Consider the following 20,304-nt stretch of genomic DNA (forward strand, 5'->3'; position numbering starts at 1 on the left):
GGTGACCGCCATCTGCGGGGGCGCGGGGGCTGGCGTGGCAGAGTGCTGGGTGCTGGCAGCGTCCCCAGGCCGGCTCTGAGAGAGCTGAGGCTGCTCGGGCTTGGCCGTGGCCTGGGAGGGCGGCGGAGCCGCTGCGGTGCCGGAGAGGCGGCGCGGGGTCGCTTGTGCGCGCTCGCTGCCGGAGCCGCGGGCAGGGGCTGCGGGCGGGGGGCGCCGAGCCCGGCAGCACCGGGGCCCGTCTTGACTTTGGGGGGCTCTGTGCTTGCCCGGGCTCACCGCGCTCACTGCAAGGACCAACACGGGTCCCTGCGACTGCCCTTGGTGCGAATGCAGCCGCCGCAGTGGTCCCCAGGGCGTCCCCGCGCTTGTCCCTGCATTCCCAGGGCTCGGGCAGAGCTCCCGCACCGTGAGCTGCGTCCTGGCGGAGCCGGGGCCGTGCGAGTGTCCCGCCGTGCCGTGTCCATCGTGAGCGTCCCCGCGCCGTGCCGGGCTCCATCCAGCCCCGCCTGCACGTGTGCGCTGCCCGGCGCCAGCGCCTCGGCTTGGAGGTGGAAATAAAGCACTGAGGATTTTTGTGAGCTCCCGGCAAACTCCGTCCTGCTTCCAGCCAGCCCGGCACGGCCGGCGGGTCCCGTCCCCTGAGCCGGGGTGGGTCTGGGCTGGGGGGCAGCACGGGGCCGCGGGTGCCGGGTGAGGCCGGGGCGGGGAGCCGGGCTGAGCTCACCCCGCAGCTGGGGGCTCCCGCACGGTCCTGGGGCTGCAGGTGGGGGACGCTGTGGGGCTGGGGCCAGAGGGGCCGGCTTGGCTCGGCCGTGGTGCGGGCAGGGTGCTGGGGTGAATGGAGCTGCCGCAGTGTCCCCCTGTGCGGTGCTGGGGGTCCTGCCGGGGCGGTGTGGCCTTCACAGTATCACAGTGTGTTTGGGATTGGAAGGGCCCTGGAAAGCTCATCCAGTGCAATCCCCCCATGGAGCAGGAACACCCAGCTGAGGTTCCACAGGAAGGTGTCCAGGGGGTTGGAATGTCTGCACAGAAGGAGACTCCACAACCCCCTGGGCAGCCTGTTCCAGGCTCTGACACCCTCACTGAGAAGAAGTTTTTTCTCAAATTTAAGTGGAACCTCTTGTGTTCCAGCTTGATCCCATTACCCCTTGTCCTATCATTGTTTGCCACCCAGAAGAGCCTGGCTCCGTCCTCGTGGCACTCACCCTTTATATATTTATAAACATTAATAAGGTCACCCCTCAGTCTCCTCTTGTCCAGCTCCAGAGCCCCAGCTCCCTCAGCCTTTCCTCCCACGGGAGATGCTCCACTCCCTGCAGCATCTTGGTGGCTGCGCTGGACTCTCTCCAGCAGTTCCCTGTCCTGCTGGAACTGAGGGGCCACAACTGGACACAAGATTCCAGGTGTGGTCTCCCCAGGGCAGAGCAGAGGGGCAGGAGAACCTCTCTGACCTACTGACCACCCCCTTCTAACCCACCCCAGGTACCATTGGCTTCCTGGCCACAAGGGCCCAGTGCTGGCTCATGGTCACCCTGCTGTCCCCAGGACCCCCAGGTCCCTTTCCCCTACACTGCTCTCTAATATGGAATTTCCCAACCTATACTGGAACCTGGGGCTGTTCCTGCCCACATGCAGGACTCTACACTTGCCCTTGTTAAATTTCATCAGGTTATTCCCCGCCCAGCTCTCCAGCCTGTCCAGGTCTCTGATGGCAGCACAGCTTCCAGTGTCACCACTGCTCCCAGACCTCATCGCAGCTGGGAGGGACTGGGAGCAGCTGGGAGGGACTGGGAGCAGCTGGGAGGGACTGGCCATGAGCTCATCCGCTGCTCCGGGGCCGGGCAGGGCCGCGTCCCGCAGTTCTCCCACACCCAGCCCGGGGTCCCTGCCCCATCCCAACTGCTCTGCCGTACCCCAGTGTGGGGCTGCTGCCCCCACACACCCTGCCAGCCCTGGGGACAGCGTCCACATCGGCCCTTGGCGTGGGGACATCCCACTATGGCACCCCAGGGCTACCGAGGGTCCCCCCGACAGTGCCGGACACCCCAGTGCGGGGGAATTGGGGGTTGGACTGGATGATCTCCCGACATCCCTTCCAACCCCTAACATTCTGTGATTATGTACAGGGGGGGCCCAGCGCTGCATTAGCCCCCACAGCTCTGCAGCCCCACATTGGGACACCCACGGCTCTGCCGTCACCCTGCCCACGGGGGCTCGCGGGGCGCAGCCCCTCGGGTGCTGGTGACCCCACCTGGCCCCAAAGGAGGGACCCCCAGCACAGCCCCCCACAGCAATGTCCCATCCCCAAGGTCCCCATGGCCACCCTGTTCAATGTCCCCATTCCTATCCCCTGCAATGTCCCATCCCCAATGTCCCCATGGCCACTCTGTGCAATGTCCCATCCCCAATGTCCCCATGGCCACTCTGTGCCTTGTCCCCATTCCTATCCCCTGCAATGTCCCATCCCCAATGTCCCCATGGCCACTCTGTGCAATGTCCCATCCCCAATGTCCCCATGGCCACCCCGTGCCATGTCCCCATTCCTATCCCCTGCAATGTCCCCATCTCCGATGTCCCCATGGCCACCCTGTTCAATGTCCCCGATGGTGGTGGGGATGAAGGTCGGACCCTGGCTCTGCCGCGGGAGCACGACACGGGGACACAGCCCGCGGGGACCGTGCTGGGGGGCAGGATGCGGCCATGGGGGTGGGCGCAGATTCGGTGCAGCCCCCAGGGCCGGGCTGGGCCGGGCTGAGCCTCCCGTGGGCTCCCAAACCGGGCTCTGGGGGCCACACTTAGCCCCATTCCCGGGGGTGCAGCGAGTGGAGGGGGTGGCCATGGGACAGGCCGGAGCCACCCTGCCCGGTGGCACCGTCGCCCCCCCAGCCCCGGCGCTGGCCAGGAAGCGGCAGCGGGAACAAAGGCGGGTTGTGGCGGCGCCAGCCCCCGGCCCTTCCGGCCCGGCCACACAAGGGGCCCGTGTCCCTGCAGCGGGGCCCCCCCGGATCCGGGCGCCGGGCAGCACGTGCCCAGCCCGCGGGGGCGGCGAGGGCGGCGAGCAGCGCGGCTGCGGCCGGTCCCGCTGCCACCAGCACCGGCCTTGGCCCTTGGCCGCGGGGTCCCCAGCACGCGCCAGCGCTGGAGCCACCGGGTGTGGGGACACGGGGACATGGGGACGCTGGGCCGTGGCCTCTGCCTGCGGCTCTGGGCTGGGGCAGGACAGGGCAGAGCCTGCGCTGGGGTGGCGGGGGCTCCCCGGGAGGGACGTCGTTCCTGCGGCCCCTGTGCCCACCCCGGCAATGTCCCCAACCCCAGTGTCCCCGTGGCCACCCCATGCCATGTCCCCATTCCTATCCCCTGTTCAATGTCCCCAACCCCAATGTCCCCATGGCCACCCCGTGCCATGTCCCCATTCCTATCCCCTGCAATGTCCCCATCCCCAATGTCCCCATGGCCACCCCATCCCATGTCCCCATTTGTCCCCTGCAATGTCCCATCCCCAATGTCCTCATGGCCACCCCGTGCCATGTCCCCATTCCTATCCCCTGCAATGTCCCCATCCCCAATGTCCCCATGGCCACCCTGTGCCATGTCCCCATTCCTATCCCGTGCAATGTCCCATCCCAAAATGTCCCCATTGCCACCCCCTGCAATGTCCCCATGGCTACCCCATGCAATGTCCCCATTCCTATTCCCTGCAATGTCAGCGTCCCCAATGTCCCCATGGCCAACCTGTGCCATGTCCCCTTCCCCAAGGTCCCTATGGCCACCCCATGCAATGTCCCCATTCCTATCCCCTGCAATGTCCCCATCCCCAATGTCCCCATGCCCAGTGTCCCTATGGCCACCCCATGCCACGTCCCCATGGTCACCCCGTGCCATGTCCCCAAGCTGCTGGCCCCGAGCAGACATGGGGTGGCCTGGTCGTGCTGGCTGTGTCAGGGACACCCCGGTTCGACACCGCGGCAGCAGCAGCGCTGCCACCAGCACCCTGTGCTCAGCCTGGCAGGGCGAGGGGTCCCACCCAGCTCAGCCAGGGCCACCCGTGTCCCCCGGGGTGGCCGCAGGGGTGTCCCCGCGCTGGGGACGGTGGGCGCGCGCGGGAGAGCACAGGACACGCGGGGCCTGGGCAGGTGTCTTTATTGGACAAGAAGCAAGATGGGGAGCGGCTGGTCACAGGCGAGTCCCGCTGCCCCCGCAGCCCCGCGCCGGCTCCGCGGCACCGCCCGGCGCCGCTCCGGCCAGGCTGGGCGTCCTGGCGCTGCCCCGGGGAACTGGCGCTGCTGCGCCGGGCCGGGCTCCCCAAACACCCCCCGGGAGACCCCACAGCAGGACGGGGCGCTGGGGGGCTGGGGGGCGGCCGAGCGCTGGGGTTGGCACAGGGGGCTGAGAGCCCTCGTCCCCATGGGCTGCTGGGGGGTGGCGGGTCCCTGTGGGGCGCTGGGAGCAGGAGGGGGTTCAGCCCCCCCGGTGTCCCCTTCTCAGGATGCGTTGCTCTGTGCCAGGACCGCAGAGGCGTCACCTGAAAGCGAACGGGGACGGGGGTCCCGCGGGAGCCCCAGGGCGGACGCCCAGTTAGTGCAAACGAGGTCTGTATTATTCAAGCTGGCGGCTTCGGGCTGGCGGCCCCGGTGCCACCGTCCCCGGCGCGGGGGGCACCGGGGCGGGCGGGGGGCGGGGGGGGGCAGCATCGTCTCTGAGCGGCCGCCCCGTCACAAGAGGACGCAGGGCTTCTTGGGCTTGGCCGGGGCGGGGTTGAGCACGGCCCGCACCGCCTCGGTGAACACATCCTTGATGCCCTCCTGGTTGAGCGCCGAGCACTCCAGGTACTTGACGGCGCGGATCTGCTTGGAGAGGCTGATCCCTTGCTGGGTGGTGATGGGCGCCTGGTTCTGCTCCTTGAGCCGCTTCATGGTCTCGGGGTTGTTTCTCAGATCCTTCTTGGTGCCGACGAGGAGGATGGGCACGCTGGGGCAGTGGTGGCACACCTCCGGGTACCACTTGTGCTTGACGTTCTCGTAGGAGGGCGGGCTGGCGATGGAGAAGCAGATGATGAAGACGTTGGTCTGGGGGTAGGAAAGCGTCCGCAGGCGGTCGTACTCCTCCTGGCCAGCCGTGTCCCACAGGTTTAAGTTAATAGTCCTGCCGTCCACCGTGTTCTGGGCGCTGTAGTTGTCGAAGACGGTGGGGATGTACTCCTTGGGGAAGGCGTTGGTGGTGTAGCAGATGAGCAGGCAGGTCTTCCCCACCGCCCCGTCGCCCACCACCACGCACTTGATGCTCTGCATCCCCGCGGCTCCGCGTCCCCGGCGTCCTCGGTCAGCGGCCTGCGGGGAGGGGACAGCGTCAGGGAGGGGGTCACCGGGGTCCCCCTGCGCGGCAGCCCCAGGCAGGGGGTGCAGAGGGGCAGCTCACACTCGGCTCCCCCATATCCCATAACCCATGGGTGAGCCTGCGGCCACTCATGTCCCCCCTGGCAGCCCCACAGTGGGCAAGAACTGAGACCCCCCGAGGGGGAACAACAGCCCCGACCCAGCACTGAGACGCTGCCGCCGTGGCTGGTGTGATGGGACAAACCGTAGAATCACAGAATGGTTTGGGTTGGAGGGACGTTCAAAGGTCATCTAATCCCAGCCCTGCCATGAGCAGGGACATCGTCACAGCTCAGGGTGCTCAGAGCCCCGTCCAGCCTGGCCTGGGATGTCTCAGGGATGGTTCATCCACCACCTCTCTGGCCAACCTGGGCCAGGCTCTCACCACCCTCAGGCCAACAATTCCTTATATCCAGCCTGAATCTCCCTCCTTTAGTTTAACCCATCACCCCTTGTCCTGTCACAACAGGCCCTGCTCAAAAGTCTGTCCCCATCTTTCTCATGGGCCCCTTTTCAGTCCGGAAAGGCCGCACTAAGGTCTCCTGGAGCTTCTGTTCTCCAGCTGAACACCCCAACTCTCTCAGCCTGTTCCAGCCTCGGGTCATTCCTGGGGCTGCTCCGGCCCCTCTCCAGCAGCTCCGCGTGTGTCTGTGCTGAGCCCGCTGCTCCCCGCGCTCCCCGGCCCCCGCGGCTCCGCAGCCGTCGGCGCTGACGTCGGCTCCGGCAGCTGTTTGTCCCCGTTCGCCTTCCTCAGGTTCCCTCTGCAATTGCCATTAAGGGCCACATCCTGCTCCCTTCCTGCTGCAGCCGGGGGAGCTGGGAGTGACGCCCTCGGGGGGCCGGCGGCCCCTTCCCCACCACTGCCCGGCCTGCAGGATTTGTCACCGCAGCAGTGATACCGGGCGGCTCGTGCGCCGCAGGGCTGGGGCAGAGCTGGCGGGGGGAAACAGGGATGTGGCATCGTCCCACAGCCCCAAACCGGGGTAAAACCCCCCCAGAGCCACAAAGTGGGGGAACACCCTCCCCAGAGCCCCAGGCTGGGGGTCCCCGGGTCTGGGGATGCGGAAGGGGCCGTGTCCCCCAGGAGCCCCAGCGGGTCCTGCCCCCTCGCATGGGGAAGTCGCTCTTCCTCTTCCCGCCCTGCCAGCGGCTTCCTGCCCGGGGCCGCACCATGGCCCCGAGCCTGGCGCCGCCCTGCCCGCGGTGCCGGAGCCGCCCCAGGGCCGCTCACGCTGTGCAGGGTGCGGGAGGGGCACAGGGGAACACGCGGCCTGCGGCCTCAATTTGCTCCCCGCTGTGGTTGCAAACACGGCCCCCAGGGGTTCCCAGCACCCAGGCACAGCGCCCAGGGCTGGGGATCGGTGGAGGGGCAGGAACCAGCGGTAGGCAGGACACACGGCACGGGCAGGACACACGGCACAGACAGGACACACGGCACGGACAGGACACACAGCATGGACAGGACACACGGCACGGGCAGGACACACGGCACGGGCAGGACACACGGCACGGGCAGGACACACGGCATGGGCAGGACACACAGCACAGACAGGACACGCAGCACGGACAGGACACACGGCATGGGCAGGACACACAGCACAGACAGGACACACAGCACGGGCAGGACACACAGCACGGGCAGGACACACAGCACGGGCAGGACACACAGCACGGACAGGACACACAGCACGGGCAGGACACACAGCATGGGCAGGACACACGGCACGGACAGGACACACGGCACGGACAGGATACACGGCATGGACAGGACACACAGCACGGACAGAGGGACGCATGCTGGGGTCTGTAGGGCTCAGAGCAGCCACAGGAGTTCATGGCAATGGGAGAAGGGGCAGGATCAGGGTGACGTTCAGCTGGAGAACAGAAGCTCCGGGGAGACCTCAGTGCAGCCTTTCCGGACTGAAAAGGGGCCCATAAGAAAGATGGGGACAGACTTTGAGCAGGGCCTGTTGTGACAGGACAAGGGGTGATGGGTTAAACTAAAGGAGGGAGATTCAGGCTGGATATAAGGAATTGTTGCCCTGAGGGTGCTGAGAGCCTGGCCCAGGTTGGCCAGAGAGGTGGTGGATGAACCATCCCTGGAGACATCCCAGGCCAGGCTGGACGGGGCTCTGAGCACCCTGAGCTGGTGACGATGTCCCTGTCATGGCAGGGGGGACTGGGGGAGCTGGGAAGGTCCCTCCAACCCAAACCATCCTGTGATGGTCACAGGGGGAGCAAGAACAGAATGAGGGAAGCATGAGCAGGGTGATGGGGACACGAACAGGGTGATGGGGACACGAACAGGGTGATGGGGACACGAACAGGGTGATGGAGACAGAAGGAGGTGATGACCTGGCTGAGCTGTTGGGACCCGGTTGGGACCATCTGACCCAGTTCAGCCCAGTCTGACCCAGTTTGTGCTCGCTGACCTGGTCTCAGCATCTTTCCCCCCTCATTGCACACAGGGCTCGGGGGTCACTTCCCCGCTCCCCCTCGGCCCCGGGGGGCTGGCGGCGCTTTGGGAAAACGGGGGCGAGGGGCAGCACCCCAGAGCAGGAGCCACCGACGGGGCCCCACGAGTCCCCATCAGGCTCCTGCTGCCCCATGGCCCACAGGCACCCCAGTGTCCCCGTGGGCACCCCAAGGTCCCTGTAGCTCTTTGGGGCCAGGCTGTGGCACATGGCAGGGTTCCCTGCTGCCCCCCAGGCTGGGGTCTCCCAGTTGCCCGCATCAGCTGATGCTGTGTCATCAGGGATCCCCCCGGCTGGTGCTGTGACACCGGGTGTCCCCCAGGTCCTGGGTGCCAGCCGGGGTCACCCAGCCGAGGTGGCAGCGCGAGGGGTCCCACAGCAGCCCCAGACCCCAGTTTGCTGCCCTGAGAGGGGCCACAGGGGTCCTGGGGACACGCCGTGGGCACAGCGGCCGGGGGGGACATGGCTGGAGCCCATCGCTGTCTATGAACACCGGGGCAGGGACGCGGGAAGAGCCACCGGAGCTGGGGACAATACTGGGGCAGGGGACGCAGGGGACGTGGGGAGCTGCTGCGGCCACAGGCGGGTGCCAGGGGACGGGGACAAAGCGGTGTCCCCATGTGCAGCCCCATCCCACGGGGAGCGGGGTGGTCCCCAAGCACCAGCCACGGCGGGACACGGGCCACACGGAGCACAAACCCCGCACCCCCAAACCAGCCGTGGGGCCACGGGCGCCCAGCGGCACCGTCCCCACGATGGGACGGGCCCGGCCGAGCCAGCGGCGCTGCCGGGGAGGCCACGGGGACAAGGGGACGAGCGGAAACGCTCGTGGCCCTGAGAGCATCATTGCGGCTGTGGGGATGGAGGAAGCGCGGGCAGGGGACCGGGGACACTTCCCAATGGCCCAGGGCGGCGTCGCCACCGCGCAGCAGCAGACGCGGGTGCTGGCGCCGGAGCGGGGCTGCTCGCGCCATCGCCGCGACCGTGGAGCTGTGGGCACAGTGTCACCCGTCCCCACAGCCCTGAGCGCCCTGTGAGGGTGGAGGGTTGCAGATGCCATGGGGGCTGTGGGTGCCATGGGGGCGGATGGAGGGTGTCAAGGGGGCTGCGTGCACCCCCAACCTGCATCCACGGGGGGTCCGGCCCCCACCGCAAGGCGCTGGGGGGAGGTGGGAGCCCCCGCGCATTGGGGCCAGGACCCCCCGGGCAGGACGGGGCTGGGGTTGCAGGGGACAGGGTGACATCCCGGCCCATCCTGCCTGCACAAGCCCGGCTCTGTTCTCCAGCGCCCATGGCCGGCAGCTCCGTTAACCCCTTCCAGCCCCCCCGAGACACCGGTGGGGCCGGGGGGCACAGCCCGTGGGGGGCAGCGGAGCCCCCAGGCTGCCCAGTGGCAGCCCCCAGGCTTTGGGGCGCTGGGGAGGGGGCGCGGGTGGACAATGGGGCTGCGGTGATGCGGGTGACCTCCCCCCATCGCCCCCCCCGGACGGGAAGAGCGACTCACGTCCTGTGCGGCAGAAAGGGGAAGCAGAACCCGCTCCCGCAGCCAGGGCAGCCCTGGGGGGTTTCCAACGGGGCGCGGAGCAGCCGCCCCACGGGCTCCCACCCCCCGGCGCCGAACCCCCACCGAAGCGAAGCTGGGCAGAGCTGTGCAGGGGCCTGCGCCCCACACCGCGCCCCACGCCGCGCCCCACGCCGCGTGCTGTGAACCGCAGGCAGTGCACCCTGCGCCCCACGCCCTGCACCCCACATCCTGCACCACAAACCGTGCATTACAAACTGTGCATTACGAACCGTGCATTACGAACTGTGCATTACAAATCGTGCATTACGAACTGTGCATTACAAACCGTGCATTACGAACTGTGCATTACAAACTCTGCATTACGAACCGTGCATTACAAATCGTGCATTACGAACCGTGCATTACGAGCCGTGCATTACGAGCCGTGCATTACGAACTGTGCATTAGAAACTGTGCATTACGCACCGTGCATTATGAACGGTGCATTACGAACGGTGCATTAGAAACTGTGCATTACACACCGTGCATTACGAACGGTGCATTACGAACTGTGCATTAGAAACTGTGCATTACACACCGTGCATTACGAACGGTGCATTACGAACTGTGCATTAGAAACTGTGCATTACTAACTACGCATTACGAACTGTGCAACACAAACCACGCTGCACAAACTGTGCACCCCGCTCCCCTCATCATCGTGCACCCCGCCATGTGCACCCTGCGCCGCACACCTTGCACCCCACATCCTGCACCACGAACCGTGCACCACGAACCGTGCACCCCATCATGTGCGCCCTGCACCACGCGTGTTGCACCCCACATCCTGCACCAGGCACCGTGCACGCGGCGGTTCGGTGCTGGCACGGCCGGCGTGGCCGCGCTGCCGCCGGTGACCCCGGCGCTGCCGTTGCGGCTGAAATAACCTCCACCTGGAATAACCTCCCCGCTGAGTCGCAGGGTTTGATTTTCCTCATTTTCCAGCTGCAGGCTCGTCGTGACTCATTTCCTCATTTTATTTCCCTCCTGGCCAGTGAGCTGAGGGACAGAGGGATGGACAGAGGGATGGACAGAGGGATGGATGGTGGATGAGGGGATGGATGGTTGGGTAGGTGGTTGGATGGGGGATGGATGGCTGGGTGGATGGATGGGTGGGTGGATAGAGGATGGAGGGATGATGAGGGGTGGATGGATGTTGGATGAATGGGTGATGGATGATGGACAGATGAATGGATGATGGATGATGGACAGATGAATGGATGATGGATGTTGGACGGGTGGATGGTGGAATGGATGGATGTTGGGTGGTTGGATGGATGATGGATGGGTGGATAATGGATGATGAATGGGCGGATGATGGATGATGGAAGTTGGATGGATGGTTGGGTGGATGGATGATGGGTGGATGGTTCGAGGGGGGATGGATGGATGGATGGATGGGTGAATGGATGGATGGATGATGGGTGGATGGTTCAATGGGGGATGGAGGGATGGGCGGATGGATGGATGATGGGTGGTTGGATGGATGGATGATGGATGGATGGGTGGTTGGATGGATGGATGATGGATGGGTGGGTGGATGGATGATGGATGGATGGTTGGAGGGATGATGGGTGGATGGATGGTTGGATGGGTGGATGGATGATGGATGGATGGGTGGGTGGGTGATTGATGGATGATGGATGGATGGTTGGAGGGATGACAGGTGGATGGATGGTTGGATGGGTGGATGGATGGTTGGAGGGATGACGGGTGGATGGATGGTTGGATGGGTGGATGGATGGTTGGAGGGATGACGGGTGGATGGATGGTTGGATGGGTGGATGGATGATGGATGGATGGTTGGATGGGTGGATGGATGGTGGATGGATGGGTGGTTGGGTGGTTGATGGGTGGATGGTTGGATGGGACCAGCCAGCCCAGGCCACACTCCGTGGCCCCACAGTGACACACCAGCCCAGCACCGCGTCACGCACACCAGCACCGGCCAGTTTGGCACCTCTCACCGCCCCGGTCACACACCACCCCGTCCCCGCCGCCCGCAGCGCAGCCCCGAGCCCCGAGCTGTGCCGGCCCGGCAGCTCCAGGAACAGCCCCGCGCTCGCGGATGCTCCTGCCGCCCGAGCTCCCACGCCAGCCCCACCGAAACACCCCCCGCGGTGCAGCCCCGGCAGCAGGGACGGGTGACGTCCCCATGTGTCACCATCCATCGCTTTGGCAGCTGCTGCTTCCACCGAGACAAGAGGGGGGGCCCCAGCACCTCTGGGTGCGGTGCAGTGCGGTGCAGTGCGGTGCAGTGCACAGTGCCCGGTGGGGCGCCCCCTGGCGTGCAGCGCAGCCCGTGCAGCGCTGGACACGGTGCCGCGCTCGGCGGGTCACGCAGTGAGCGGGGACGGCGGGGACGGCGGGGACAGCGGGGACGGCGGGGACAGCGGGGACGGCGGGGACGGCGGGGACAGCGGGGACGGCGGGGACGGCGGGGACAGCGCCAGCGCAGTGACCCCGGGAAGGGGTCGGGGGGCCGGGCGGGTTCTGCCCCCGTTCTGTCCCGGTTCTGTCCCAGCTCCCCGGGCCCCTGGGGCAGCGTCCCCGGTCCCCCCGAACCGCAGCGCCCTGGAGCTCCGGCAGCCCCGTCATCCCGGATCCCGTTCACCCCGTTATCCCGAGTCCTGTTAACGCCGTTATCCCGGGGTCCCGTTAGTCCCATTATCCCGGGGTGCCGTTAGTCCCGTTAACCCGAGTCCCGTTAACCCGAGTCCCGTTAACCCCGTTATGCCGGGTCCCGTTTGTCCCGTTAACCCTAGTCCCGTTATCCCCGTTATGCCGGGTCCCGTTAGTCCCGTTAACCCTAGTCCCGTTATCCCCGTTATGCCGGGTCCCGTTAGTCCCGTTAACCCTAGTCCCGTTAACCCCGTCATCCCGGGTCCCGTTAGTCCCATTATCCCGGGTTAGTCCCGTTATCCCGGGTCCCGGCAGCCGCCGTCCCGCTGCGGGCGGGTCCCGCCGCTCCGGTCCCCGCTGCCCCCCCCGGCCCGGCCCCCCCAGCCCGCGCGGGTCCCCCGGCCCCACTCACCCCCGGGCATGGCGCGGCGGGGCCGGGCGGCAGCGGCGGGAGGAGGAGGAGGGAGGAGGAAGAAGAAGGAGGAAGGGGAGGAAGGGGAGGAAGTCAAGTCCGCAGCCGCCTCCTCCCGCCGCCCCGGGCGGTCCCGCGGAGAAACTTCCCCCGCCCCGCCCGGTCCCCGCCCGGTCCCCCCGCCCGCCGCTTCCTCCCGGCCCGGGGTGCGGGGTCCCGGGGCTGCGGCCCCTGCGCCCCCCGGCATCGCCCGGAGCCACCGGGCGACCCCGACCCCGACCCCTCGGCTCCCGGGGCGGCTCCGGCTGCACCCCCAGGGTGAGGGACACGGGCTCCGGCCCCGGCCGGGGGTGCAGGAGCCCGGGCTGGAGGTGCAGGACACGAGTGTTGCGGGGGGAACAGGAGCGCACCCCATGTCCAGCCGGGCTGCGGGGCCGGGGGGGCTGCAGCAGGGTCAGGACGGGCCCCCCCTGTGTCCCGGAGCCCCACGGGGCCGGGTTGGCCAGAAGTGCTGGGGGGTCCTGGCTGGCGGGGACGGGGACGGTGGTGGGGACAGGGACAGGCTGGGGGGGTGAGGAGGGAGGGAGCCCCCAAGGGGTCCCTGGGGTCGTGGGGGGGTGGCAGCCGCTCTCGGGGTCTGGGTGTGGAGAGGTGGGGACGGATGGATGGTTGGATGGGTGGTTGGATGGATGGATGGATGGGTGGTTGGATGGATGGTTGGATGGGTGGGTGGGTGGTTGATGGATGATGGACGGATGGTTGGAGGGATGACGGGTGGATGGATGGAGAGTTGGAAACCAAGCAGGACCCCCCAAGGAGCAGCAGCGGGGGCCCAGAACCCCCCGAGCAGGGGCCCCGAGCCCCCCGAGCAGGGTCCCCGGTAACCCCCCCGAGCAGGGTCCCCGAACCCCCCGAGCAGGGTCCCCGGTAACCCCCCCGAGCAGGGTCCCCAAACCCCCCGAGCAGGGTCCCCGGTAACCCCCCCGAGCAGGGTCCCCGGTAACCCCCCCGAGCAGGGTCAGGGCCAGAGGACACCCCGGTGCCACCGGGAACCTCCCAAGGGCCAAGCCCCCCAAGCTGGGGGTCCCACAAGGGCCAGGTGTCTCCAGCACCCCCGAGGGTCCCCGGTAACCCCAGGGCGGGGGTCTCATGGGGGACACCCGGCTGCGGGGGGGCAGTGGCAGGTGAGGCTGTTCACGGGGGGTGAGTGTGTCTGTCCCCGTCCCCGCTCTGTGTGTGTCACAGCCGCGGGGGCTCTGCAGACACGGCACCCCCAGCCCGGGGCAGTGGGGCTGGGACCCCTGGGCCCCCCCGACACCCTGGGATTGTGTGACAAGTGTTCCCCGGTGTCGCGGGCTGGGGGTGCCGGTGTCTCCCACCCGCGCCCCGCGCCCGTCTCCCTGCGGCCGCCAGAGGCCGCTGCGGCTCAGCGGCGAGCGCGGGGTGAGGAAGCGGGGGGCGTGGCCAGCTGCCCGCCGCTGATTGGCCGGGCGGCGGCGCGGGGCGGTGCCCACTGGCGGAGAGCCCGGCGTGGCTCCGCCCCCTGTCAGCGAGCGCGCGGCGGCGCGCCAAGACCCGGTGCGCAGCGGGGGGGGGCTGGGCGAGACCACCGGGCGGGGGGGGGGGGGGTGTCCCGGGAGAGACCACTGGTGAGGAGGGTGGGGGGAAGGAGCGCAGCGGGGAGAGGTTACGGCGGGGCGGGGGGGGCAGGGTTGTCCCGGTAGAGCCCACTGCTGAGGAGCGCGGAGGGGAGCGGGGGTGTCCCGGTAGAGCCCACTGCCGAGGAGAACGGGGGGAGCAGGGCTCTCCCGGGAGAGACCACTGCGGCGCGGGGGGGGGGGGGAGGCTCCCCGGGCGAGCTCACTGCGGGGGGCGGGGGGGCGGCCCGGGGCTGTTTCCGGGGCGGGCGGCGGCTCCCGGGCCGGAGCGGTTCCCGGGCGGGAGCGGCGCGGACTGACGGGCGCTCCCGCAGCTGCCGGCGGAGCCGAGCGGAGCCGAGCGGCCGGCCCGGCGGCGCTGCCCATGCCGAGGAGGAGCTGACAGCGGCGGGGACATGGATCTGCGGGCGGGACTGGCGCTCTGGTTGCTCTGCGGGCTCCTGCTGCAGCCCGGCCGGGCCGAGCGGCCGCCCGGGCCGCACCTGGACGAGACCCCCATCGCAGGTGAGCCCGGCGGGACCCCCGCGGGACCCCCCGGCCCGCTGACCGGGGCCGCAGCCGCCCCGTGTGTCCGGTGTCCCCGCGGGTCCCCAGCCCCGGTGGCTCCGGGCAGGTTCCCCCAGTCCCGCCAACCGGCCGCGACTCCGTTTTGGGGCGAGTTCCGTGGTTTTCGAGGCGGTTTCTGGTGGGTTCGGGTGCGAGTCGCCGTCCCGGCCGCGGTTCGGGCCCCGCGGCGCTCGGGCCGAGGGTCGGAGCACCAAAAATACTCCGTGTTTGTTTTCGCAACGGGCGCTTTGCGGGCGCGGGGGTGTCGCCGCGGGTGTCCGGCCGCTTTGCTGCCCGTTCGCGGTGTTTTAAGGACGGTCTCAGCTGGGCAGGGCTCCCGCGGGCTGGCTGAGCCCGGCCTGGCTGAGCCCGGCCTGGCTGAGCCCGGCCTGGCTGAGCCCGGCCTGGCTGAGCCGCTCCCGCTGCCCCCAAACCCGCAGAGCGGCGGGGAAGCCCCCGCTGGCCCGGCCGGTGCGGTCCCGGCGGCCCCGGCACACGGAGCCCCCAGGGGGTCCCTGGGGCCGTGGGGGGGTGGCAGCCGCTCTCGGGGTCTGGGTGTGGAGAGGTGGGGACGGGGCGACAGGAGAGTTGGGAACCAAGCAGGACCCCCCAAGGAGCAGCAGCGGGGGCCCCGAACCCCCCGAGCAGGGTCCCCGGTAACCCCCCCGAGCAGGGTCCCCGGTAACCCCCCCGAGCAGGGTCCCCGAACCCCCCCGAGCAGGGTCCCCGAACCCCCCGAGCAGGGTCAGGGCCAGAGGACACCCCGGTGCCACCGGGAACCTCCCAAGGGCAAGGCCCCCCAAGCCGGGGGTCCCACAAGGGCCAGGTGTCTCCAGCACCCCCGAGGGTCCCCGGTAACCCCAGGGCGGGGGTCTCATGGGGGACTTGTGGGCTCTGCCGTCTGTCGTGTCCTTGTGGCGGCCCCCGAGGTCAGAGCTGAGGGACAGAACCCTGAGTGTTGTTCTGCTCTGAGGGTCCCGCCGGCCACAGGACAGGGAGGGGCAGTGGGACATGGGGAAAAGGTTCTTCCCCAGGGGTGCTGGACACTGAACAGGCTCCCCAGGGAGGGGTCACGGCCCCAACCTGTTCAACAAGAGACTGGACACCGTCCTCAGACACACGGGGTGACCTGGGGGGTGTCCTGTGTGGGGACAGACATTGGACTCCATGATCTGCGGGTTCCTCCAGCTCAGGACACTGTGGTTCTACCCCGGTGCTCGGTGCCCCGGAGCCGGGCGGGTTTTGGCTCCGGGCTGGCGCAGGTGTGGGCGGCCGCGCCGGCTCGGATCAGAGCGCCGCGACCGCGTTGCCAGGAGGAGATCTCGCCGTGTACGGAGCCGGTTGGTGAGAACAGGGCACGTCCCTGGAAGCGCCGTATCGGGCGAGCGATCGGGAACTCGGCGTCTGGTTCCTGGGCAGGCAGATTGTTCCGTCGCGGCAACGTGGTGATTTATGTCGCCTGTGTGACTCGCCCGTTTTTGTTTGTTTTACGCTCACGCTGACCTGCACGCGAGTTGCTCTGTGAGGGGCTGCTCTTTGTGCCCCCCATGCCCAATCCCGAGCCCTCCGGCCCGTTCTGCTCCGTGGAGGAAACTGGATCTCCAGCGGAGCCAGGTTTGTGCCTCCCAGGAATTTCCAGAGCGGTTATTTTTGGAGGCCCCGCAGGACCGGCCCTGGTGATTCAGCTGCTCGCTCGCTCCTCTCCGAGCCGAGCAGAGCCCTGAAATACTGAATCAAATCACCTACAGGTGGGGTTTTCCTGCACAAAGGGGACTTTTTTGTCACAATTTGGGTTGCAAAACCCGCAGAGCAGCACATGGGACCGTGCCAGGGCTGGGACCCAAACCGTGTGGTCAAGAAGGGATTTGTTCGCTCTGAGCGGCCCCGGCTGGGGAAGTTCGGCCGCTGCTCGCTGCTAATGCAGCTTAATGTGTCCTCAGAGAGCCCTGGGCCATTTGCTTTTCAGCTTTGGAGCTGCTGCTGGCAGGTCGGGGAATAGTGTAAGAATAGGACGCTGTTCACACACACAATGAGGAGTATCCCCAGCACACTGTTCACACACAATGAGGAGTATCCCCAGCACACTGTTCACACACACAATGAGGAGTATCCCCAGCACACTGTTCACACACAATGAGGAGTATCCCCAGCACACTGTTCACACACAATGAGGAGTATCCCCAGCACACTGTTCACACACAATGAGGAGTATCCCCAGCACACTGTTCACACACAATGAGGAGTATCCCCAGCACACTGTTCACACACAATGAGGAGTATCCCCAGCACACTGTTCACACACAATGAGGAGTATCCCCAGCACAGCACACTGTTCACACACAATGAGGAGTATCCCCAGCACACTGTTCACACACACAATGAGGAGTATCCCCAGCACACTGTTCACACACAATGAGGAGTATCCCCAGCACACTGTTCACACACACAATGAGGAGTATCCCCAGCACAGGACACTGTTCACACACAATGAGGAGTATCCCCAGCACACTGTTCACACACACAATGAGGAGTATCCCCAGCACACTGTTCACACACACAATGAGGAGTATCCCCAGCACGGCACACTGTTCACACACAGAATCAGGAGTATCCCCAGCACAGGACACCGTTCCACACACAAAACGTGGGTTGTGCTCTCCCCACAGTAGGTTTTTCTTCACTTCTGCAAAGCGAAAGGGTCTATTTTTGGTGCATTTTTCACAAGATAAAGGGTTCCTGTTCCGTTGTGCGTGATTTTAAGGGTAAAACGCGCGGCGCGGTGCCCTTTCCCTGTGCAGGGTTATCTCAGGGGATGCAGGGAGCTGTTTGCAGAGCAGCCTCCCGAGTCGCAGCAATCGCTTGGATTCCTGCACGCGATGCATCGGCGCCTTCACCCAACATTACTACGTGTTTCTCACTCCCGAGATTGATTTTTTCACGGAAAACGTGTCGTTTTGCCCACGGAGAAAAGTGAAGCGTTGGTGACCAGAGCAGACGCTGTTGCGCGGTGTTTGGTGCTGGAGCGCTTGGCGCGGGCAGGTCTGCGCCCGGCCGGCGCGGTGCCGCGGGATGTGCCGGCGCCCCGGCAGCACCCGCTCTCATTGTTTGCACCCGCCGCCGGTTATTTTTAGCAGGATTGGTTATTTTTAGCGGGGATTGGTTATTTTTAGAAGGACCGGTCGCAGCCCCGTGTCCCTCGCACACCCTCGGAGGGGCAGGGGGGCTCCTCGTGGTTATTACCAACGTTCCCCCCGGGGAATAACCTGATGAAATTTAACAAGGGCAAGTGTAGAGTCCTGCATCTGGGCAGGAACAGCCCCAGGTTCCAGTATAGGTTGGGAAATTCCATATTAGAGAGCAGTGTAGGGGAAAGGGAGCTGGGGGTCCTGGGGACAGCAGGGTGACCATGAGCCAGCACTGGGCCCTTGTGGCCAGGAAGCCAATGGTACCTGGGTGGGTTAGAAGGGGGTGGTCAGTAGGTCAGAGAGGTTCTCCTGCCCCTCTGCTCTGCCCTGGGGAGACCACACCTGGAATCTTGTGTCCAGTTGTGGCCCCTCAGTTCCAGCAGGACAGGGAACTGCTGGAGAGGGTCCAGCGCAGCCACCAAGATGCTGCAGGGAGTGGAGCATCTCCCGTGTGAGGAAAGGCTGAGGGAGCTGGGGCTCTTTAGTTTGGAGAAGAGGAGACTGAGGGGGGACCTTATTAATGTTTATAAATATCTAAAGGGTGAGTGCCACGAGGATGGAGTCAGGCTCTTCTCGGTGGCAAACAATGGTAGGACAAGGGGTAATGGGATCAAGCTGGAACACAGGAGGTTCCACTGAAATTTGAGAAGAAACTTCTTCCTGGTGAGGGTGGCAGAGCCTGGAACAGGCTGCCCAGGGAGGTTGTGGAGTCTCCTTCTGTGCAGACATTCCAACCCGCCTGGACACCTTCCTGTGTAACCTCATCTGGGCGTTCCTGCTCCATGGGGGGATTGCACTGGATGAGCTTTCCAGGGCCCTTCCAATCCCAGACATACTGTGATACTGTGATGGTTGTTTTCCCTCTCTCCGCTTGCTGCGGTGCCGGCTGTGCGGGCCCGACTCCTTTAGGTGTTGTTCGTGTTTCTCCTGACAATCTCCACGTGGGGTCATGGGGAGCGTTTGGCCAAAGTTTGACATGCGTCTTGGTTGAAGTTTTGAGGTTGGTAGGCTGTTTGTCACCCAGCGGCGTTCACCGGCACCGGCGTGGGTGCCGCTCTGCTCTTTTCGGCGCGTTGGGCGGCGAAGTGTTGATGCTCTAGCGCCGGGGATGCGCAGAACACCGGCTGGCTCTGGGTGACCAGGATGAACTCCCGTTGCATTAATTGTGGTGAATTCCTGCTCCGGCTGCGCACGATGACGTGGAAACGCTGCAAATCCGCGTCCCCCTCAGCCTTGTTTAGTGTCATTTAATCTTGTGCTGTGGTACAACCGCTGCTCCTTCAATTCCCGCTCTCGGTTCCTCGCTCACGCTGTTCCTGGGGCGGTTTTCTGCTGTTGGGGTTGTGTTTGGCGGGTGCGGGTGTTACCCAGCCCGGTTCGGGGTGTTACCAGAACGCAGGTTACAAAGGTGTTCAGGTGGTATCGAAGGAAAACCCAACAGGGTCTGCTCACAGTTGGACCTGAAAACAAGGGGTGTTGTTGTTGGACGAATTGAGTGTGATGGGAGCTACAGCCACAGGTGTTTCACTGAAGATTAATGTGATTGGGGGGAAATATTACTGTCTGGCGGACGATGCTGTGTCCAAGCCCTCCTGTGCTTGTCGCCCTCAGACACGGGGTTTTATTGAGAATTCACCTTTACTACAGAATGTCCGGCTTGGAAAGTGCTTGTTTTGGGTTTGGAAATGACGGTGCCGTGTTCTGGCCCGTGGGGAGGACGGGACTCGGCCATCGTGCGCCGGGGGGACAGACGCCTGGTTACTTCCTTACCCGCCGATTCAAACGACGTCATCGCGGGTTCCTCGGGTAACTGAACACGTCGGCACGGTGATCCGGTGCTGCCAAAATTCACATTCAGCCTCTGTTCCTTTGCCGGAGCTCTGATCCAGCCGCCGCAGCCATGAGATGCTTTTGGGTTCTCGGCGTCAAACCCGCGCTGTTCCCTGGGGTTCGGTCCATCCGGCCGCTCTCTGCTGTTCCGTCCCCTCCGGTGCCGTGTAAACGCCCACTGCGGGATTTAATCCTTTTGTGGGGTGTTGGGACCCCCCGAATCCTCCGCAGCGTGGGGCGGGAGCGCGACCCACAGCGGGCTTGTCCCAACGCGCCTCCCCGCGCCACCCGGAGCCGCACAGACCTGCTGAGCTTTGCACTACAGCTACTTCAGAGGGTTTGGGCTCCGGTTCCCCTGAGCGGACGTTGCTTTGGGGAGGACAAATAGCTTTGGAGAATACGGAGAAAACTCTGCCAGGGAATAGCCGGTGTCCTTTTGCAGCCGGGCTGGGAGCCCCGGCGGGTTGCGCAGCCTGGAGCTCGTGTAGGAATGCGGCTCATCTGGAGGAATCGCTGTTCTGAGAGCTGGGCGATTGTCTTGTGGCACCGTCGTGGCCTCGTGGATGGAGACGGGGCTGGACGGACCTGGTGCGTTTGGCCTCCGGGTCTGTCCCTGCGCCGCCCGGGACCCGCGGCCGCGC

At 65.9% G+C, this 20,304-nt stretch overlaps 2 protein-coding genes across 8 annotated transcripts in view; one reads left to right on the forward strand and one right to left on the reverse strand.

The window, feature by feature from the left end:
* Positions 1–4,100: 4,100 nt before the first annotated feature.
* RHOG (ras homolog family member G) lies at positions 4,101–12,572 on the reverse strand. Its single transcript, XM_082049192.1, has 2 exons — positions 12,445–12,572; positions 4,101–5,327 (listed from the first exon to the last, which is right to left on the reverse strand). The coding sequence occupies exon 2, from the start codon at positions 5,286–5,288 to the stop codon at positions 4,713–4,715; it is 576 nt and encodes a 191-aa protein (XP_081905318.1). The 5' UTR covers positions 5,289–5,327; positions 12,445–12,572; the 3' UTR covers positions 4,101–4,712.
* A 1,784-nt stretch (positions 12,573–14,356) lies between these two features.
* The window catches only part of STIM1 (stromal interaction molecule 1), a 96,995-nt gene continuing 91,047 nt past the window's right edge, over positions 14,357–20,304 (forward strand). For 4 of the 7 annotated variants that reach the window (XM_082048620.1, XM_082048624.1, XM_082048619.1 and 1 more), the window contains exon 1: positions 14,358–14,606. In XM_082048620.1, the coding sequence (XP_081904746.1) occupies positions 14,498–14,606 (109 nt within the window). In that variant the 5' untranslated portion in view covers positions 14,358–14,497. Of the gene's footprint in view, positions 14,607–20,304 lie in introns of all 7 variants that reach the window. The other 3 variants (XM_082048623.1, XM_082048618.1, XM_082048621.1) reach the window with 2 other exon arrangements.

This window comes from Streptopelia decaocto (assembly GCF_964273445.1).
Source record: "Streptopelia decaocto genome assembly, chromosome: 1".
Taxonomy (NCBI): Eukaryota; Metazoa; Chordata; class Aves; order Columbiformes; family Columbidae; genus Streptopelia; species Streptopelia decaocto.